At 49.2% G+C, this 15,738-nt stretch overlaps 1 protein-coding gene across 3 annotated transcripts in view; it reads right to left on the reverse strand.

The window, feature by feature from the left end:
• Positions 1-15,738, reverse strand: part of LOC139583047 (DNA polymerase zeta catalytic subunit-like) — a 49,097-nt gene that overhangs the window by 18,355 nt on the left and 15,004 nt on the right. For all 3 annotated transcript variants that reach the window (XM_071413746.1, XM_071413748.1, XM_071413749.1), the window contains 6 exons: positions 7,056-7,245; positions 6,635-6,709; positions 4,972-5,135; positions 3,052-3,187; positions 2,725-2,819; positions 1,569-1,673 (listed from right to left, as the gene is read on the reverse strand). In XM_071413746.1, the coding sequence (XP_071269847.1) occupies positions 1,569-1,673; positions 2,725-2,819; positions 3,052-3,187; positions 4,972-5,135; positions 6,635-6,709; positions 7,056-7,245 (765 nt within the window). The remainder of the gene's footprint in view (positions 1-1,568; positions 1,674-2,724; positions 2,820-3,051; positions 3,188-4,971; positions 5,136-6,634; positions 6,710-7,055; positions 7,246-15,738) is intronic.

The following is a 15,738-nucleotide window of genomic DNA, read 5'->3' on the forward strand; positions in this document are numbered from 1 at the left end:
AGGTGGAATGGTATCAAGAACATCAAACAGATGGTTTCCACGCGTTGGATGCCATTCCATTTGCTCCAGTCCAGCCATTATTATGCGCCGTCCTCCCCACAGCAGCCTCCACTGGCATTGACTTACAGGTAACAGCAAAAATAACAAAAACAGTTGAGTAGATGAGGGTTTTGGCGGCTATGTTATGGTGTGGGGTGTATTTTCCTGGCATGGTTTAGGTCAGGGGTCGCCAGCCTTTTCTAGCATGAGAGCTACTTTAAAAAACATAACCCGAGCGACTCATTTTTGTTCTCTTCTCTACCCTGCAACCCTTCCCCGGGTCTTTGGTGTACAAGAGATGTGTTTTCTGTCAATATACCTGGTAAAAATAATGGTTAATAAACATTATTTGGCATGACCAGCCCCATAAAATTATATTCAGATTTCTCTGTAAATATAACAAATATTCATAGAGAAACAACAAAAATCGATGTTCTGAGTCAATGCTTAAATCACATCAGAAGAAAGAAATGTAAGCCAGGAAAAACTGGAATTCCCCTTTTTGCAAAACAACAGCCACCCAAATGAAACAAACAGCCATGCAAACAGCCTACTTTGCAGTTAACATTTAATTGAGAAGGTTTTGGTGGAAAGTCTCTGTTTACTCTACCCAAAAGACGTGGTCATTAGCAACGCTAACTGGCTACATACGGCGTGATAGACAAAAGCACGGTCCAAACAGACAGACAGACGGGCAATATTGCTGGAAATTAGTTAGCAGATATCGTGTTACATTTGGCTTTTTAAGCTAATAGTGGCTAACCAGAGGTGGGAAAATGTCAATATGGCTTTTGATTCGATATCAACTGGGAGCTTTATGTTTATGACAGTTTGTGATGGAAAAATGCATGTACGTTCAGAATTGATTGGCTAGCTACTCATAAGCGGGCTGCGATCTACCGGTAGCTCGCGATCTACCTGTTGGAAACCCCTGGTTTAGGTCAACTCAACCCCTTAGAGAAAAAGGCAAACGCCAATAAATACACAGCCATTTTGAGTGATCGCCTTCAACCTATGGTGAAGCATTTCTATCCTGGTCACTGAATGGTTCGACGAGCATGAAAACGATGTAAACCATATGTCATGGCCGTCTCAGTCACCAGATCTCAACCCAATTTAACACTTATGAGAGATTCTGGAGCGGCGCCTGAGACAGCGTTTTTTCCACCACCACCAACAAAACACCAAATTCTGGAATTTCTTGTGTAAGGATTGTGTCGCATCCCTCCAACAGACACTTGTAGAATCTATGCCAAGGTGCATTGAAGCCGTTCTGGCTCGTGGTGGCCCAACTCGCTATTAGGACACTAGGTTTGTGTTACCATTATTTTGTCAGTCACCTTTATATTCAGCCGACACGCATGTAGGTAGACCTGCTGGACGTTTAACTGTGGTGTTGACTAATGGAGGAATGGGCTGAGAGGAGGTATATAGCTGTCAGTCACTCACCCTGTGACTGTGGGGTCACTGAGATTACTGGTTCACTCACCCTGTGACTGTGGGGTCACTGAGATGACTGGTTCACTCACCCTGTGACTGTGGGGTCTCCATCTGAGATGACTGGTTCTTCTCGCGTCGTCTCTGCTTCTCATCCTCCCAGATGGCCTGCAGGCCAGGGTTGCTGCCAATCTGATCTGCACACACACACACAGTGTCGGCATAGATCAGTCGGTTGAATGAGGGCCTCTGCATTTCCCATCTACAGTTGGTTGAATGAGGGCCTTTGTTTCAAAGAGTACATTGACGCACACAAAGTTAAAGAGCTCAGATCACCACTAACCACTCAAAACTGGACAAGCGCTCGAAATCAGAATCATTCCTCAAACCATTTCAACAGTGAGTTTGTATGTCTGTTTTTTGGGCAGATGGAAAATCTACTTGCTGAAGGCACATATGTGGACTGCCCTGGCGTGACCCCCTTTCTGCCAGATAATGGTGTGTGTGTGTGTGTGTGTTTTCCACACTCCGTATTCTGAGCACAGCTAATCTAAAACACAACCAAACACTTTGATTCTGCTGTGTCATTCTGTTCCTAACATTTATCATGAATAGCAGAAAGACTGTAGAAATAGTTCATACTGGATTGAGATACTATGAGGTCTGGGAACACATTCCAATGGCAGATGCATATTCACGCATGTTTAACAGAACGTTCTATTTTTGCTTTATGTTCCCAGTTCAATCTGCTCTTCCAGTCTTCCATCCTACACCCCCTGTTTCGCTCTCCCTCTCTCCCCCACAGAAGGTCTGAGGCAGACGAGACTACAGAGAGACAGGGTGAGTGGACAGTGTTTGTTTTGGCCCGGGTGGTCACTGATCTAACGCTCTGATGTGCTGGAGAGCAGGAGCCTGGCAGTGGGGTGCGGGACAGACTGTTTGATCTGGAGAAGGCCTCCATCGCTCATCTGGCTTACATAGGCAGGGGTCCCAAATGGAACCCTATATAGGGCTCCTATAGGGCTCTACATAGTAGTGCACTACATAGGGAATAGGTTGCCATTTGAGACGCATCCAAGGTTTGACGAGGAAAAGCCTTCATTCCTCGACTGTGCTGCATAGTCAGAGCAGTGGAGTCATTAACCAACCCGTCCCCTCAGTCTCTCCTCATGCGTCTGTCGGAATGTCTGACTGGCGGTTTTATATATGACTAAAAGACATTGTTTCCCAGTTTCTCGCCGTCCTTACTCTCTATCTCCAGACGGTTGAGGATGTCTACAGCCACAGCATCCACTTCCAGCTCACATGTGCTCTGTTTCTCCACATCCTCCAAGACCAGGGAACTGCATCAGAGAGTGAGCAAGAGAGGGGGGGGGGGGTAGAGAGAAATGGAGAAAGAGAGAAGGAGATAATGCAGATTGGGCGAGCGAGAGAGCAAAAGGTGAGCACACACCATGGATACACATTACACACTAAATCCTACACGGAAAGAAATGTACAGACAAGACCTAAAAACACAACGCTGCATTGGCACACAACATGTAATTGGAGCCGGTCTGTGCTGGCGTGGCTCACCAGGCTATGGCATCCTCCTCCCAGCGGACAAACATGCCTCCCAGCGTACTGTCACTCAGTTTAGAGGTACAGGGGCTCTTCAAGGGGCTGGTGCCTGGAATGCTGCTGCAGCCCTGGCGATCTGGGGGAAATCCCTCTGTTTAAGAGACACGTGCACACAGACACACAAAAACATGTGAATCATGTGTTGGAAGCCAATCTGATGATTTCTTTTTTTTTTGAGGGGGGGGGGTAAACCAGTCTGCAGACATTGTCTTCAACATACAGCAAAATGCAAAAAGAAAAGCATACCAGCTCAGTATTTCCAATTTATTTGGATCTACACAGCTTTCTAAAATCCCAGGTCTTTTGTCATCGTCTTCACTTGATCCCAGATTACAAACTCCCTTTCAACTAGGTGTTGTACAAAGAAGAATATAAACAGGTGTACATTATCGCAGAGTTTTAGTCCCTTTGTAATTTTTGGTTCTTTGCAACCCATTTTCCATTGATTGCGTCAAAATCCAGGAAGTGGCCCTCTCTTTGTCTGGGGAGAGTGTTGCGTGAACATTGTTAAGAACCTGTTCATCTGAAGCAGGGGGAGGGGGGGGGGGGTTTCCTGGCCTATTCATTAACCCTTCCATGCGTGGTGGTGTCATGCTGGGTTCTGCCTCCTCTACGCCCAGGAGACTCGCTCAGGCATGAAGACAACTGCAGAGCGGAGATACCTGTCCCATATCGGCTCAGCGCGGCCCGGGATTAGAGCTCAGTAAGCCTTAGTCAAGATCAAACAGAAAATGGCCAATCTACCGCTTTATTCCCAACCATCAGGCGTAGACGAGTGTGAAGCCAAGGCCAAGTTCAACCCTCAGATCTGAGGGAAACCTTCCTGCTCCTCCAATCCCACTGTGAAACTTCCCCCTGTTCTACCACTCTCGCCCTGCTACTGCGAGTGGCCTCGTGAGTCAAAGGTTCACGTCCTGGGATGACGGGAGGAAACCTGACCGCCACGGCCCTCAATCGAGATATCGATTGTCCCAGCTTGGCTAGCGGTCTGTGGTTTTGTTCTGGTTGGCAGAGGCGATGTGGAACGTAATATTAATACTAAACAGCTGTGTACAGTGCAAGTTCAATCAACAGCCTGAGTTCAACAGGTCACAAGTAAACACATCCATATTCAAGCCTTTACTGTTCATTTCTCTAGATTGATGGCTGGGTGTTTATCCAACTCAGGTGAAAAAACAGGTGCGCAGCAGCAGTACCAAGAATGTGCTTCAGGCTCCTGGATCGGGTGACAGACGGGAAGGGGGGTGGGGTTGTCGGTCTAGTGTTCTATTCTGGATCTTCTGTGTGCCATCACTTTTTGTTAGGTATGCTCAACAGACTTGCAGTGTTCCAGAATGCTAGTTATTCCTCTAGTCTGCCACACACCCCATTGCTTCCAGTCTTCTCCCGCACTCTTTTCTTACGCTCTAAGCTTTTCTGTGTGTTGGTGAGGTGTCATCTTTGAAGAAGTCCACCTTTTTTTAAACTTTTATTTATGGAAAGCCTGTCAGGTCTTTGTAAAGCAAGGGTGTGTTATCTGCTAGCCACTCTTTAGGAAATTACACACTGACCAGGATGCATTAGGAGGATAAGGTTTGTGTGTGTGTGTGAGATAGAAAGAGAACAAGAACTGCAGCGGCTGCCCGAAGCATCTCAAGGCCATCGTAAAGAACACAAATACATCACGACAAAGCATGGCAGCTCTTCCTCTCTTACACCCCCCCCCCCCACCCCCCAGTCATAGCTCTGGACCGTTACGACTGGGCATACTGCGCACCCCTCAGCAACACCTAACAGGCAACAGAAAAAGAGAAAAAGGTGTCCCGCAACACCACTCAGCCAGGTCCCAGGTTTGTGACAAGGTTCCTAAGCAGCCTACTCCTGGCCGTCCCTTACCTCTGCGCGGCTGCCTCCGTCGGAACTTGACGGCTCCCAGGTTGATCAGGTTCATGCCGTACAGGTTGTAGTCGATGAACAGCTGCAGCAGGTAGGGGATGTGGGCCTCGTGGGGCTGGTAGTGCTTGTTCATCACAGCGCCTCCTTGTAACAGCTCACACACCCTGGAACCACACACACACAGTTTTATATATTAGATGTACGTTATTGTACGCTATTCCTAGATATACTTTGCATCCAGAAAACGCTATGTGTTCCAAAAAGATTGAGTCAGAGAGGCTTTCATTCCAGAGTTGATATGCTTTCATTCAAAAACGCATTCACCTAGTTCTAGTCGCTGGAAAGAAACTGTGACAACGCGCAATTTTACTTTTCAAACTTGAAACTTCCCGCCAGTCTTTTGGCTGGTCCTATATCCATAATAATAATGTAGGCCACAGTGACAGTTCCCCTTTAAAGGTCAGAGCGGAGAGAGTTGATTGATTCAGTGATTGATCTGGAACAAGACAGAGGCTCATAACAGTCAGTCAGGCTGGGAGCAGACAGTGTGCCAGTTAGACTCTCTCTCCTCCCTCAGTGTCTCTCGCTCGCTCTCTCCTCCCTCAGTGTCTCTCTCTCTCTCCTCCCTCAGTGTCTCTCGTGTCTCTCTCTCTCTCCTCCCTCAGTGTCTCTCGCTCTCTCCTCCCTCAGTGTCTCTCGCTCTCTCCTCCCTCAGTGTCTCTCGCTCTCTCTCTCCTCCCTCAGTGTCTCTCGCTCTCTCTCTCCTCCCTCAGTGTCGCTCTCTCTCTCCTCCCTCAGTGTCTCTCTCTCTCTCCTCCCTCAGTGTCTCTCGCTCTCTCTCTCCTCCCTCAGTGTCTCTCGCTCTCTCTCTCCTCCCTCAGTGTCTCTCGCTCTCTCTCTCTCCTCCCTCAGTGTCTCTCTCTCTCCTCCCTCAGTGTCTCTCTCTCTCCTCCCTCAGTGTCTCTCGCTCTCTCTCTCTCCTCCCTCAGTGTCTCTCGCTCTCTCTCTCTCCTCCCTCGGTGTCTCTCGCTCTCTCTCTCTCCTCCCTCAGTGTCTCTCGCTCTCTCTCTCTCCTCCCTCAGTGTCTCTCGCTCTCCTCCCTCAGTGTCTCTCGCTCTCCTCCCTCAGTGTCTCTCGCTCTCCTCCCTCAGTGTCTCTCGCTCTCCTCCCTCAGTGTCTCTCGCTCTCTCCTCCCTCAGTGTCTCTCGCTCTCTCCTCCCTCAGTGTCTCTCGCTCGCTCTCTCCTCTGTCCCGTCTCTCGGAATCAGTGCAGTAGCACGACTCCACTCACAGTGACTGATAGCTTCAGCAGCTAAATAACAGCCGGTGTGCACGCACACACACACACACTCTCTCTCACACAAAACAGACACGTACTCGCTTTGTCTCTCGCGCAGTCGCTCTGTCTCTCCGTCTGAACGCACACACACTGTCTAAAACACACACACACACACCGCGAGAGCTCTGTACTACATAAGCGGGCCGATCAATATCAGCAGAATGAGCATCATAGTCATGTCCACACAGGCTAGCCTACAGACAGAGAGCATAGCCCTCTCTAACAACAGAAACACATTGCGAATGTTAACATATAGGCTATTACAGGTCAACCGACTGGTGAGAAATGCAAGCTAAGGCAAAAACAGTAGAACATGCTCCTCACCTTTTGACCATCTGAGGATTGTACAGATAGATCTTCATAAACTTCCTCTCCATGGCATGGTATCCATAAAAAGGCCTGTGGGGGGGAACACAGTCAGAAGAACCTCTTGGGAAAACAACACAATACAGACTTCACCTACCATTCTCCTTCTAACATGAACATGTGAGCCTTCAGACTCTGCCCCATTCTCAATGTGTCTTTTGATTCCTCGTGTCTTCTCTCCTCGCCTCCTACTCAAAACCCATAGGAGGAGAATGCCCTAGGGGAGGAACCTTGGGTCATCTCCTCCAATGAGGTTTGATGAAGGAGGCGAGGAAACAGGATGGGAGGAAAACCAAATTGAGAAAGAGCCTCCGCCGTGTACTGAGTGACCCTACTAAGGAACAGTGATCTAGCTAAAAGAGAGGGAGCGGAGACTTACATGCCGGAGACCAGTGCCACCTTGAAGACGTGCTGTGTGCTGGAGGAGGGGTTTCCCATGGACACATTGAGGGCCCTGTCGATGCTGAAGGCCACCTGACGCAGGTAGCTCTCTGCCTGCTGCCCGTAGCCATCGTAGGGCACATAGAGGTAGGGGAAGATGCCATGGAGGTGGAGACAGGTCTTCTGACCTGAGAGAGAGAGGAGAGAGAGAGAGTCTGGTTGAGACAGTGGTAGGCTAATCCTTCATTCACCGTGTAGAATCGTCGGGAAATGAACAAACAACGTTATGTGGTCAGAGGCGATATGATGGCCGTTCGCGTTGGTCCGCCTGGTCCTTCAGACAGAGGGTGTGTGTTCATGTGGCAGAGCTACTGTGTCAAACTCAACAAAAAGTTGGTTACCTCAACCCATAGGAACAAATGTGAAACTGGCACAGAGTCAAAACACAAAGCCACTCGGCATTATACAGCGATATAAAACTAAATTCAAGTAGTAGTCAGACTCATAGTTAATTTACCAAAAAGCAAAAGCGGGCCGACTTTAAACAACATATTCACAGCCGGTGACGTAGTCTGCCAGTGACATGACTGATTTTACTAAGATACTATTAATACTAGACATGCACACAATGGAGACAGATTGGCCTCTCTACTGAGGGAAGGAAGAGAGGAGGAGGGGGGGGGGGGGGTCCAGTAAAATAGCTCGTACACACTTTCCAACCGCGGGAAGAGAAATGCAGCCATCCAAGCCCTGCTCAGACAGACTGATGAAAAACAACAAAGGTCTGTAAAAGGAGCCTTGAATCATGAGTGCACGCCACCACAATGTCAAGCCCGTCATTACTAACCAACTGGATAGTAGACGGGGGACTGTCTCCATGAGGGAGGGAGACGGGGGGGGGGCGACTGATGTGGAATGAGGTCATCATGAAGTCGTGTAGTTTGCGTAAATAAATAAATAAATATTCTGTGTGTGACAGAACTAAAAAGGAAGCCAAGCCATCTAGACCTCACTGTCTGACTGGTAGTCCTGTTCAGGTGTGGGCTATTCCAGGCCTAATATCAGATACGTAATACGATACCATCCTACTCTGAATAGGGACCATGTGGCTGTGGGACGGGGACTAGAGACCATGCAAACCAGATGAGACGGAAGGACTGACAGCAGGAGGAGGCAGTACAGAGCCTCTCCTCTCCCACACGTCAGCCCCATCTGTCCGCTAGGAAACCTGCGCATGTGCTCACGCACCCACACAGAGAACGCCACACGGTCCCTTAATATCACCATTTGTAGGGGAATTGAGGAGGGGCGGGGGAGGGGTTGTTGTGGGTAATGGAGTTCTATTTTGGGGGGGGGGGGCTTTGGCACTGTAGTCTCCCCCAGCCTGGTCCTGCCCGCTGCGTGACAGATGCTGTCAAGTGCATAGCCGCAGCAGTCCGCAGTTCCCTGGGCCCAATTGTTCAATCTGAACCCGTGGCATGGAGTATTTCTGCAGAAAACACAGCCTACGCAAAAACAACATCCTGCATATCTCTACAACCATGCAGCGGGTGACACGGGAAGTGGTCAAAATATACAAAGAAACAGATAGGGTTATGTCATCGTGAGGTGGGTGAGGGCAAACAAGACAGCGACCAAGAGAAAGCAGCTCTCCAGGGAAACCCCTTACAGACGACAGTGGCAAACAACGCAGCATGTGAATTGCTTTCAGTTTCAATGAGGCGAGCAGACCAGACCGATGAATAACCCTTCACGTCGACATAGAACGGCCTCATCTGACATCCAGTCCTTTCACCACCACAGAAACAGACAGTCAAGGCAGGAAAAGTGCACTAGGCAGAGTGTGTCTTCTCTAAGGACAGACAGACAGACAGGTAGACTGGCATGGAGCCAGTCGAGGGCGGAGAGGGCAGACAAAAGGAGCTGTGAGGTAGGCTAGGTACAGTTGGGAACGCGTGTGTGTGTGTGTGTGTGTGTGTGTGTGTGTGTGTGTGTGTGTGTGGTATGTGCCTTGCTAGCGAACACAGTCGTGACACACAGACACACACAGCCAACGCCATTGGTGAAGCTGCTACTGCAGTTGCTAGGTAACGGAAGCCGGCAAGCAGCACAAGCCCCTGACAGACAGCGGGGAAATATAAACAAGTGATTCTTTCCACGCAGCTGGCCGGTAAGGAGCGAGAGGAAATAAAGATAGAGATAGAGAGAGAGCGCGAGAGAGAGCGTGAGAGAGCACGAGAGAGCGCGAGAGAGAGACACAGAGAAAGAAAAATAAAGTGAGAGAGGGAGAGATAAAAAGAGAGAGAGAGGCAGATAGTCTCTCTTTCTAAGAAACCAAGAGAGAGAGAGACAGAGACAGAGAGAGACAGATTCTCTCTCGGTCTCTTAGAGAGACTGAGTGAGTAAGAAAGAGAGTGAGAGAGAGTAAGAGAGACTAAGGGAGAGAGAGGAAATGAAAGAGGGAGTTGTGACTGACTGAGGTCTAGGCCCTAGGGCTGCTCTCTCTCTCTCTCTCTCTCTCTTCCTGTCTGAGTAGAGAGTAGTCCCCAGCCACCCGTCAGCTCCTGACCGCCCCCCCTGACCGAGCGGGGCTCCCTGATTTGTTAATGGGAGGGAGAACCAGACCAGGAGAAGGGACTGTGGGGCTACTGCAGACAGGGCCCTATCATAGAGTTAGATAGAGGACGCAACATTGCAGCCGTCCCATTATGGCATCTGCTAGAGCATGGTCAGCACAATTGAGGACATCTCAATTTTGAAGTAGTCCATTTTATTATTCTTCTACGAGTTGGGAAACAAACTGAAAGAGTTCACACTGCCACCAGGAGTGCATTGTTTGAACAGCAATAAAGCCCAAGTTTGTGAATTACTGCCACCTGCAGTTCTGGAATGTTTGGTCACAAGTATAATTCATTGGCTGATCCCTCCTGATGACCAGGATGGAATGATGTGATCCTTCCTTAACCCATAGGAATTCCCACCCAGTTAACTACTTCAAAAATGGGGAAAGTCCTCAATGGCGCTGTCCATGCTAAAGCGGGGCACTAGAGTCCTCTATAGAAACTATCTACAGGAAGGAACATGGAGGCAGCGATGATTCTCTCTCGTCTCCTCTCCTATGCTTCCCTCTCCTCCTCCAGGTCTGCAGCAGGCGGCGGGTCTGAATGACTCAGCATTACAGCAGCAGCTCCAGTCTGTCAGTACTGTAGAGTTACAGTCAGAGTGCTGCCTGCTAGCTGCTACTGTACACTGCTGCTGTCTGTGAAGAGACAGACAGACAGACAGACAGACAGACAGACAGGTCTATAGTAGTCCCTCTCACTGCATGGAGCAGCAGCAGTAGCCTGTGTGTCCGTGTGTGCAGGGGGGGGGGGTATGTGTGTGAGAGTTTGCATGCACGTGTGTGCGGCGCAACTAGCCTCTCAGATCCTCCATCTTGATGAATACCCATTCATGCTCTCGCTGGACTGGACCTGATTGATTGCAGGAAGCTCCGGGTCACACAGAACAAGAGTGTGGAGCTGTATAGAACCCTTCTCTCTGTACAATTTGGGCCCTGAGGCACAACCCACAGATGAATGTAGCTTCGGAGTGAGGGGGAATCTGGGAGGGAGCGAGGGATGCAGGGGGAGGGCAAGTCCCTCTTAGATGGGGGTCTGTACGGGGGAACATCCCCTCTGCTATTGCCTCTGGGCCAGAGTAATAAAGAACATGGACAAAACTTGGTTAGGGATTGGGACTGTGGATTATGGACAAAATACCAACTGGGTTTTACAGTAACAAGAGAATAAGGCCAAGATGTTCTAATGAGTTGAGAAAACAGAACTGAGCACCGTGGTGGAGGCTCGTTAACACAGCCTGAGCCCATGTCGAGGACATAATATCTGCCTGGTCATGTACCGAGTCCCTAACACTGTGGGCAGGATAGCGGGGAGACGAAAGGTTCATGGAAACCTAACACTGGTATCTCAACATCTGGCGAGAGCCTCCTGCATCGTCCATCTCAATGCCAGGGAGCGACAGAAGAGGGTTGGGGTAGAGAGCGAGCGAGAGAAGTGTAAGAGGGGGCGAGAGAAAGAAATAGCGAAACGGAGTATGAAAGCGAGCGAAAGGGAGTAAGAATGAGAGCGAGAACGATCAGAGGGAAAGGCATAGCAAGTTAGTCTGAGGAAGAGACGCACCTGGCATCATCAAATCTAACCCCCCTACCCATTATGCTGCTTCATAAGAGTCACGGTTTCCCTCTATCCCTGCCAGAGCACCTGCAACAAAAAAAGAGAGAGAGAGAGAACCTCACAGCCCAACCCACCAGCGGCCTGACTGACCAGACATCTTCCCATAGCCCTGTATGGTACGGAGAGAAGAAGGGATGGATGGCAGGAACAAACTAATGGGTGCCGCATGAAGATACTGTCGATCAATAAAGCTTCTGCTTGCTTAGCAAAGATCTGCGCCATCGTTTATCTTCCCGTCCTTCTAATGAGTTTTAAATGCAGGCGGGTGCGTCATAACTCCTCGCACAGACACGCGGCCGTTCTAACACACATCACAGTAAACGCCGGGGGGGGAGGTGGTCTCGTTTTACATTAGACTTCAGGGTAATAAAAACGGGAATATGTTGAAGGAATATCAATGTGCCGTGCCTGTCTCTAGTCTACATCGTGCAGATGGGAGTCACCCGTGGGAGAGGGAGGGTGTCCGCGTGTCGGCGACGGTTCAGTTCCGCGGGTTCACTACAGACGCCATCCTGCACCACGACACGAGAGAGAGAGGGGGAAAATACTTGTTTGAGGAGGAGGAGGGAGAGAACAGAGACTGCAGTGAAGGGAAGAGGAGAAAGAAAAGAGATGAATGACTACTTTAAATCACATCGCTCTAGTCTGAGGGATTTACTCCAGTCACCCGCTGGTGGCGGCGGCGGCGGGGGGGGGGGGGGGTGAGAAATGTATGCCGCTGCTTTATAAACTATACTGAACAAAAATATAAAAAAGCAGCATGCAACATTTTCAAAGATTTTACTGGGTTACAGTTCATTTCAGGGAATCAGTCAAATGAAATAAATGCATTAGGCCCTAAAAAAAATTGATGGATTTCACATGACTGGGACTACAGATATGCATCCGTTGGTCACAGATACCTTAAAACATTTATTTTTTTAAAGTAGGCATGGATCAGACCACCATTTCCCTCATGCAGGACATTGCATAGAGATGATCAGGCTGTTGATTGTGGCCTGTGGAATGTTGTCCCACTCTTCAATGGCTGTGCGCAGTTGCTGGATATTGGCAGGAACTGGAACACGCGGTCAAACGTGTCATTCCAGAGCATCCCAAACATGCTCAATGGGTGACATGTCTGGTGAGTATGCAAGGCCATTGATGGACTGGGACATTTTTAGCTTCCAGGAATTGTGTACAGATCCTTGTGACATGGGGCCGTGCATCATCATGCTGAAACATGAGGTGATGGCGGTGGATGAATGGTAAGACAATGGGCTTCTGGATCTCGTCGCGGTTTCTCTGTGCATTCAAATTGAAAAAATTCAATTGTGTTTGTTATCTAACTTATGCACACCCATACCATAACCCCACCGCCACCATGGGGCACTCTGTTCACAACGTTGACATCAGCAAACCGCTCGCCCACACAAGTGGTATGCGGTTAGGGGGCCGGTTGGACGTACTGCCAAATTCTCTAAAACGATTCGGCTTATGGTAGAGAAATTAAATTCTCTGGCAACAGCTCAGGTGGACATTCCTGCAGTCAGCATGCCAAGTGCACCCTCCCTCAAAACTAGAGACATCTGTGGCATTGTGTTGTGTGACAAAAACGTACATTTTACAGTGGCCTTTTATTGTCCCCAGCACAAGGTGCACCTGTGTAATGATCATGCTGTTTCTTGATATGCCACACCTGTTCGGTGGATCGATTATCTTGGCAAAGGAGAAATGCTCACTAACAGGGATATAAACAAATGTGTGCACAAAATGTGAGGGAAATAAGCTTTTGGTGCACATCGAACATTTCTTGGATCTTTCATATCAGCTCATGAAACATGGGCCCAACACTTTCCATGTTGTGTTTATATATTTTTTTCCAGTATAACTGGCCAGTATGGTGTACAGGTCTTCTAGCAGACACTACTTAATGCTAGTCCTGGGTGAGACTATTGAAATGCTGCCAGCACAGCAATTTATGAAGTGGTGTTTGGTGGTATGCAGGAGGAGTAAACAGTGTGTTTGCCATGCTGTGGAGAGACTCTGATCACACTGTGCCTGTGTGTGTGTGTGTGTGTGTGTGTGTGTGTGTGTGTGTGTGTGTGTGTGTGTGTGTGTGGTAGAGACACTCAGGGAGGAGGAGGAGGAGAGAGGCAGACATCGAGGCGGGGTGCTGCTATTTTTGGCCTTGCCTGGCTGCGAGGAGCGAGTCTGCTGATGAGCAGAGCAGAGGTGGAGAGGACACAGACAGGGGCTGCTGAGCAAGGAGATGAGCATGTTGATCTATTTACAGCTCTACCTAGCCCTGTGCTTCATTCATACACCACTGTATAGCCTGTACTGTGCGTGTGACTGTGTGCGTGTGTGTTATGATGCTGCTCATTAACTACCCTCTGTCCGGATACCCGCCCACTGCCACCCCCTCCTCCCCATACACCATCCTCCTCAAACCCCCTCCATCTCACACACACACCACTGCAATTTAGGCACAGCGATAATGCACACCGGGTCCCTTCAATCACCCATCCTTCAAAGTGCCTATGCAAATTGTTTTGCTTTAGAGCGACAGAGAATAAACAAAGGCGTGAGGGTAGGTCCGTTTCTTTATGGGCACCTCACCCTCTTTCACTCAGAATAGTACACTGCCGCAGCTTCCTGCTCTGCACTCTTCCCTGTTCTTTGCTTTACACAGTTGGCCACGTCTCCAGATCGGAGTCCGACACGACCGACACAAAAACCTCTCCGGTCCTGCCTGAAATTCCACAGCGTGGTAAAACCAGGAACTCACTGACCACCCTGTTCTGTAATGCCTCGTCCTCCATTCGTTGAACACTGAGCAGCTCCTATACAGTGGTTTAACCAGGCGTATTCACCACGGACTGCATCCAGATCAGATTCCGAACACAGGCCAGTGTCTTCAGCTGTGTCCTCAGGCCTCCAATAGAAATCAGCGTAAGAGGCTGGTAGCCCTGAAATGCTTCCCTTCCTCTCAGTGTGTCACAGGTTCCATTGTGTCATTGCTAGGAGCCAGAAGCCTCCCTGGCTGAGGTGACTTCATGCTGGGAGAGAGACTGTGGTGGTCCCGGGGGCCAAACCTGGAGCAGACAGCAGAATACTCCCTGTGACTGCGCTGTGTTTTCCCTCTCCCTCTCCACAGCCAAGGCCTGTCCTGGCAGACCGCCTGACTCCTGAGCACAGAGTGGGACAAACAAGTCACTGGACGTCGATTACCAGCTCTCAGCGAGCGATTTCCTACAGCATTCCCAGTCGTTCCTTCCCATGTCCTGTACCCCCAGACAGTCCTTACCTAGTCCAGTCCTGAGGCAGACAAAGGCCCAAAGGTCTTTATGAAATCTCTGCAAGGGAATTCCTAGATCGTTCCCAGACAGCCCTTATCTACAGTCCTGACTGAGGCATGAAACACCTCTAAGTCTTTGTGAAGCTCCAGACTGGAACAAGCGGTCTCCTGCTGGGTTCAGTAAAGACATCCCTGGCACTTCAGCGTGTTGCGGAACAAACAGACCAGACGGCCCTGCCAACCAGTGCCAGGCAGGAGTCTTAACAGATGGCCAACCACCTAGCCTCACGCGGGAACCTGCGGAACACACACACACACCCACGAAAAACAGCAGAATACAATATCATGTTTGATTTTGTCTCTGACTGAGGTGTGTCACAACAGCACATTCTTCTCCAGACCTCATGGGTATAGGCCTACGTTGTGAGAATCCATCCTAGTGGAAGATGTAGGTGGCTGGGCAGTGAGCAAGGGCCCCCTTCCGCTATCATCCATCTCCGGTGTGGGATACGAGTGGCAATAACAGGCCCCAGTTCATTCATCCAGCGACGGTGTGAGGGCACTAATGATCCCGGTACAGCGGATTAACAGCACAGGCCTCCATGCCCTCTAGTGTGTCAAAGCAGGGGCACACACACACACACGCACGCACATAACAGTGTTTGCGCTGCAGTCATTTAGCTGTGGCGCAGCACCACGGCAAAAATCATTGCCGTTAAGGCAATAAATATATACGGAACACAAAATAGTATTTTGAAGATCGAGAACAGTGATGTCCACATTGACTTTGTATTTAAACAATGAATAGATTAAACAAATAACCCCATAGTAGAGTAGTATATCTATTTACCTAGTCGACTTGTTGTTGTTGTGTGTTCTATGCGAGAGAAACAGGCTATTCCTCTCAAGGTGTATTCCAGTTGCGAGTGCCATTGGGAGGGAAACATGCATCCAGACAAGCAATCCATGCTCTGGATGCACACGACGCTCAGTGCAATCACGGGAGACCTTTTAAAAATGGCCGTCGTTATAAAGAGGGAGATCCAGCTTTCTATTCCTACTTTCTTCCTGAGTGCATAGGGGAGAGTGGTGCTAAATTTAACACGTGTCTATTGTAGGGTAACTTGGGGTAAAAAAAAAAACACCACCCTACCTCAAATACATTT

Source organism: Salvelinus alpinus, chromosome 8 (assembly GCF_045679555.1).
Source record: "Salvelinus alpinus chromosome 8, SLU_Salpinus.1, whole genome shotgun sequence".
In the NCBI taxonomy this organism is placed as follows: domain Eukaryota; kingdom Metazoa; phylum Chordata; class Actinopteri; order Salmoniformes; family Salmonidae; genus Salvelinus; species Salvelinus alpinus.